The sequence below is a fragment of the Cryptosporidium hominis genome (assembly GCF_000006425.1).
Source record: "Cryptosporidium hominis TU502 chromosome 8 CHRO018190, whole genome shotgun sequence".
Lineage (NCBI taxonomy): Eukaryota > Apicomplexa > Conoidasida > Eucoccidiorida > Cryptosporidiidae > Cryptosporidium > Cryptosporidium hominis.
In genome coordinates this window covers 1-6,515 of record NW_667071.1, presented here as the reverse complement: position 1 = coordinate 6,515, position 6,515 = coordinate 1, and the positions used below count along the sequence as shown (strand labels likewise).

Sequence of the window (6,515 nt, the reverse complement as noted above, 5' to 3'; positions counted from 1 at the left end):
TGGGCCAATTGAAATCAAATGATTGATAGAATATTAGTAGAGGATTCTGGAATAAAACCTGAAAAAATCAGTTTTAGTTCCATTTTCGATTTTCCTATTCGGAGTTTGATCTCTCTTCATACTCATTATCATCATCATTCTCTTCACTATCGCTATCATTTTCATCACTTTCATCCTTTACGCCTTTTGTTTTGCGGACTTTGCGTATCTTGCTGTTGTAATCCTCATCATCATCATCTTCATTGCCATTATCGTCAACTTCGTCATCATCATCTTCATCATCGTCATCTTCATTTTCATCCTCATGGTCAGTATCGATGTCATCCTCATCTTCATCTTCATAGTTGTCAAAGCTATCATTTTCATCATTTTCCTGATCCGCCTCAAATTGGTAAGTGATTAAAGCGTTATTAGACTCAGAGGAGATCTTATTACACATTTCCGTGATAAGTTTGTTTTCCTCAATAATATGCTGAAATATATCCAAAGTAGATTGGAGACTTATCAAATCTTGGTTATAACTTAGCCTCATAGAAATAATTTCATTCAACCTTTCCATTTGGTTCAAAATAAGTAAAATTCGATCAGGATCCCCTTTAAAAGCTACGACCTGTCTTGCTATACCTTCAAGTAGAACTGAAATCCAGTTAGAAAGCTCCAAAAGCTTCATTGGATTATCTTCTATTCTATTCATAATCTCCTCAAAGAGCTCCAGACAATTCCCATCAGAAATTTGGCTTACTGAACCTCTAATTATTTTAATATCATTATGAGAAAGAGCATTCTCCAACATATTTTTGTCCTTACTTTGTATACCTTGTCTCAATATATTCACTATCGTCACACTCTGATTATTAGTTCCTATAAATTCGTGTCCATCACAAACTGTTCCTCCTACCACCTTATTAGCTTCATTAATTCCCGTCTTTCTCATTTTTTTGGGAGAATGTAAAGCACTCTGTTCTGAATGGTCCTCCATTTTATCTTGATTCCTCTAAATAACTAATTACGTAATATTGAATTAAATTATAGCTATTAGTTACTAATAACTAATCTATAACTGCTATCAGATTGATGAGCAGACCAATGAACTTAATTATATAAGCAGAATCAAAGAAAAACTAATCTGACTTGAATTCTTCTTTCGCTTTTCTCCTAATGCCTACTTGGTCAATTTATGACTTTTCTCTTTTTACTGCCTCTATTTTTTCTTTATTTCCAAAAGGTGCCCGCCAAAAGGTGCCCGCCCAACCGAAATAAATCAGAATGTAATAGCATAAGTAATAATAAAATACCGAGAAATAATTTGCATGAGTGATATGTATAGAAGAGGGAGTTAAAAGGTTAAGTTGCAAATAGTATTAGGAAAGTGTTTGGTATGGCAAATAACTATTGAACTGAACTAATGGTTTTTTAATTCTCCTTTGGTTCCTTTTATATTGAGGTTTTAATTAAGAATAGTGAAATAACAAAGTTTTCTATGAATTTGTGTGGGGTGAAGTCCTTAAAGAGAACGTATTGAATTAGGTTTGAAAAAGGAGAAAACTGGTCTTTTTAATTTATATAACTATAGTATTGGATTTTCATTTAAAGTTTATCAGAAAAAGAATGATTTCAGATACATTAAGAAATAATGATCTTAATTTAAATGCAGAAAGTGACAAGACTGCCTTAACTACAGGAAACTCTAACCATCTACTTTTGGGAAGTCAAATATTGGAAAAAAATAATTCCAACTTGGTAGAATCCTCAATTTGCAAAATCTTTCCTGAAGAAGCTGATAGAAAGATTATATTAGAAAATGATATACCATTAATTATGCTATGTGGATTGGGGAGTAGTGGGAAGACTTCCATAATTAAAGTATTGTATGATAAAGTTTCTCCACATGAGACGGTTTCTTTATATCCAACCCAATCAGGAAGTATTACTTTGATTAAGAATGAGTCAAAAATTCTTCCTTGTTTTGGAATCATTGATTTACCTGGGACTGCTCAGATCCAAGATTCCCTATTGGGGGAAGATATCTTCAGTAAAGTTTCATCATTAATTTTTGTTATTGATTCCCAAAATTATCCTTATAATACGGAAATTTTAAGGGCTAAAAGACTTTTCCAAAATGCTATCCAAGTTAAACCTGGAATCACTTTTGAAGTTTTCCTTCATAAAACTGACAATGAGACATTTTCATTGGATGGAGCCCACTTGGAATCTCAAAGAGACATCCATGAAAAAATCTCAAGCTTTATTTTCCAACACGGCTTTGGAATTGACATTAGATACCACTTTACCTCTATATATAATGACTCTCTTTTAGAAGCTTTCAGCAAAGTCACACAGAAAATCTCACCGTTTACTCAAATACTTGAGAAACTTCTAGATGTTCTAGTTATTTCTTCTTCTTTGGAAAAGGCTTTCCTTATGGATATTTATTCCAGAACATTTGTTGCCAGCGACTCATCTCTTTTCGATCCTATTGGATTCGAACTATGCGCTGATATCCTCAATGTCATTTCTGAAATTAACGAAATATACGCACCAAATTGTTCTTTGTCAAGAAACTCATCTGGAATCTCATGCTCCATTAACCTTGATTCTGGACATCTTCTTCATATTCAATCAATCGACCATAATATTGTTCTTGCATGCGTTATAAGAAATGAACATGTCAAAAATGCATCTCTCATTAATATCAATATTGATATTCTTAAACAAACTCTCATTCAAAAAGTTCTTTCTCCTTAAATCATTTTAATTACATGTATACCTTGTCAAACATTACAAATGGCAATATTTCCCGCCAAAACTTATTAATGTTAATATAACGATGCTTTATATTAATTAATTAGTGAATAGATAAATTCTCTTATTTATATATTTGAAAGTTTTGTACATGCAATCCAATTCAGAGTCTGCAAAAGGCTCATCAACTTTTGATACTAACCAATTTGCTATTTGGGAGCTTAATCAGGCTTCAACCTCGCCAGTCTCTCCTTCATCAAACTCAACGGACTCTGAATATCAACTAAATCCATTAACCCCAACCTCTGATCCTTCTGATCCCAAATTAGAATTTAGATGTTCTTCTTGCGAAATTTACTTGAGAAGAATGCATGGACTTGAGAACGAACTACAGATTCTTACTAATAACATTTATTGCCTTTTCAAAACCGCTAAAGAAGAAATACAGAGGAAAGACAAACTAATTCAAGAAAAGGATGAATTGATCAAACAGCTTAGGAAAACGAAAACGAAACAATACAACAAATAATACTCTATGTATATTTCAATTATTACTACTCTATTTATTTCATATATATCCTATTAAATACCTTATAATAAATTATATTTATATACATTTTTTTTTCCCATGCATACATGTACATACAAATATTTATTGCAATGAATTCTATTGTTACTTACAAATTTTTTTAAATTTTAAAGAATATTTCTATTGCCATTAGTTGTTGTAAAACTTGGTGATACTTCTTTATTTTTCAAAATATTTTTTTCCATTTAATATTTTCACACTTATATTTATAATATAACTTGAAAATAATATTGAAATATGAATAAAACAAAAGAGCGCGCTTAGCGGAGAAAGCACGAATAAAAGAGGCCCTGCTGGGAATCGAACCCAGATCACAGGAATCAGAATCCTGGGTGATAACCATTACACTACAGGGCCAACTAATACACGGCTGTACTTACTATAATTTGATTACTTTTCATATACTTCTTTTGGCAAATACAATAGTGCACTTTTTTGTAATTGTGAATCAAAATATTTATAATTTCTATATGGATCTTTCCAACGTATATCATTATTAATATCAATAACTTTAATTCCTTCCTCCATTGGTAACATTATATTAGCAGCAACTTCTGTACTATATTGTGGTAATATTGAATAATCAATACTTGACATATTCTTATCATTTCTATCAAAATAATTTTGATTATTAAAGTTATGAAATGATCCGTAATTTTTGTTAATAATATTTTTATTATTTCCATATTTTGAAGCATTTTCATCTCTATTATAATTTTTACTTAATGCATTATTTCTATAATTAGTATTTTGTTCATTATTTTGTATACCATTAATATAATTTCCTTCATTATAATTATCAAAATGATGATTATTGTAATAATTTTGAAATATGTTTAATCCATATTTATTTTTATTCTTTTCATATTCATTATCTTCTGAAGATGTTAATAAATCTGGATATAATGAAGCAATAAGATATTTTTTATGAAATTTAGATAATAATATACGCATTAAATTTAATACAATATTAATTTCATAAGTATCAGATTTTCCAGCTGATACATTTCTGATAATTTCAATACACCATTCATAAGCACTCGAAATTTTTTTTTCTACTAATAATTTATATACATGCCCACATATATCAATAATAGTCATAGTTGGTTCACATGTTAATAATTCCCAAAAATTTTCTTTTTCTTGTGAAATATGGCCCATTTGTCTTGGACTCATAACTACTGAAGCACCTAGATAATTGGTTGATCTTCCTATACCATTTTCTATAATATTCTTACTTATAATATTTTCTTGTATATTTGTATTAATATTACAGTAATCAATATAACCATAATCAGTAAAATCAGTAATTCTTTTATTAATTATTCTTTGTGATAAATTATCAATATTTAATTCATTTCCAGGATTTTGATTTGAATAACAATAATTATCATCATTTTTTTGTTTAATTCTTCTTCCAAATGTTAAATCTTTAACAAATGGTGATGCACTTGAACTAACAGCTATAGATCTAATAGAAGATAATAAACGAACATTATCAATTTGTGAAAGGGATAATATTGATATAATAATTTCATGTTTTAATACCCACATTAAACGATTATACCATATTTGTCGATCATTTTCAATATATTCATGATTTGTATTTAATATACTTCCTGTACCTCTTATATTTGCCATAATTCGATTAATTAATGATCTACACATTAATAATGCATCTTCTCTGTGTTTTGCAGTTTTTTTATCAAAAATAGATTTTTCCATAATTAATAAATCATCATATTTTAATAAAATAGGGAATTTTGTCCAATTTCTTGATTTGGCCATAAATTTCTCATCATAATAATAATATTTATTTCTGTTATTATTAAGAAATATATCATCTTCATTAATATTTGAAGCATTTTGTTCAATACAAAATAAATCATATACAATTTGGAATTGATAATCATTGTCAACTTCTGTTTCTCTATCTTGTAAATTTAATGGTGGAAACATTAAATCTCTACAACCCAAAATAATCTTACATCTTGTTGCCATCATTAATAATTTTATAGTAAATTTATGACTTGGGCCCATGAAACTATCCAATTCTGGTATAGAATTTACTAATATTTTTAATGCATTATCATATCTACCGCATCTAATTGTTGCTTCACCAATAATGTATCTACAAATAGATTCCAAATACACTTGTTTTGTATTTCTTTTGATTGTTGATCTTAACATTCTTTCACCAACAACAATACATTGAGCATAATTTCCTAATTGTAGTGATGATAAAGCGATAAATCTTAAAGCAATAATAATCATCCAATGTATTGAATCATCTTCAGAAACCTCACTTAACAATGGTGTCAATATCTTTTCAACATTTTTTGAATTTGTATAACATTCTTGAAAATTACCATTCACAAAATATAATAGAGAAAAACATAATTGTAATTTTACTAATATTAAACAATTTCTATGATTGCCATATAATTGAAGTATTAATTTTCTCATAAAATTAAATTCCGTGGTTGCTTCTTCCAATTTATTATATTTTATTAAACATTGAATTTTTAATGCAATAATTAATACTTGATACTTTGGAATTTCCGGGGTACATGAAAATGCTAATTGACATATACTCAAACATTCATCCAATTTATTATGTTGTAAAGCCAAAAATCCATTATTTAAGATTAAAAATAAAATTCTTTCAATACTTTCACCAATTAAACGCTTTGCAATAAGTAAAAAATATAATGCTTTATAACAATCGTAATGAAATTGACATGTAATATTATTTTCAATTTTATTCATTACTTTATCATCTTTTGCATAAATTGGTTTACACATTGGATGACATGGTGTAGCAAATCCCTCCAAGCTTGCTCTTAGTGGACTTATATTTCCCATAGTTACTGTATTAATGTATATTGGATTACATAAAATACTTGATGATGTAAATAATTTGTCTTCTAATTTACTATCTTTTGATTCTTTTGATGATGTAATAAATATACGATTCCAAGTTGGTATAAAAAAACTCCATATATATCTACATAATATTGTTTTAGATATATTAATACTTTTTAATGTTCTTGGTACTACTATCTTAACTTTTGGAAAATAACCACGTATTATTCCTGTTTCATTCCATGCCCATACTTGACCATTCATACCTTTAGTATAATTATCATCTTTATTTTGAGACCTCGAGGGGGGGCCTTGTCCC

The 6,515-nt window shown here is 28.4% G+C and overlaps 4 protein-coding genes and 1 non-coding gene across 5 annotated transcripts; 2 read left to right on the top strand and 3 right to left on the bottom strand.

The window, feature by feature from the left end:
- Window positions 1-94: 94 nt before the first annotated feature.
- Chro.80572 (hypothetical protein) lies at window positions 95-979 on the bottom strand. Its single annotated transcript, XM_660648.1, has 1 exon — window positions 95-979. The coding sequence occupies one exon, from the start codon at window positions 977-979 to the stop codon at window positions 95-97; it is 885 nt and encodes a 294-aa protein (XP_665740.1).
- Window positions 980-1,608: 629 nt separating this feature from the next.
- On the top strand, window positions 1,609-2,745 carry Chro.80571 (ENSANGP00000021537). Its single annotated transcript, XM_660647.1, has 1 exon — window positions 1,609-2,745. One exon carries the CDS (start codon window positions 1,609-1,611, stop codon window positions 2,743-2,745), a length of 1,137 nt encoding a protein of 378 aa, XP_665739.1.
- A 148-nt stretch (window positions 2,746-2,893) lies between these two features.
- On the top strand, window positions 2,894-3,271 carry Chro.80570 (hypothetical protein). Its single annotated transcript, XM_660646.1, has 1 exon — window positions 2,894-3,271. The coding sequence occupies one exon, from the start codon at window positions 2,894-2,896 to the stop codon at window positions 3,269-3,271; it is 378 nt and encodes a 125-aa protein (XP_665738.1).
- A 345-nt stretch (window positions 3,272-3,616) lies between these two features.
- On the bottom strand, window positions 3,617-3,688 carry trnQ. Its single transcript has one exon. It is a non-coding gene; the product is annotated as a tRNA-Gln (tRNA).
- Window positions 3,689-3,721: 33 nt separating this feature from the next.
- On the bottom strand, window positions 3,722-6,460 carry Chro.80569 (hypothetical protein). The annotated part of the gene is made up of 1 exon (XM_660645.1): window positions 3,722-6,460. One exon carries the CDS (start codon window positions 6,458-6,460, stop codon window positions 3,722-3,724), a length of 2,739 nt encoding a protein of 912 aa, XP_665737.1.
- Between the last annotated feature and the right edge of the window lie 55 nt (window positions 6,461-6,515).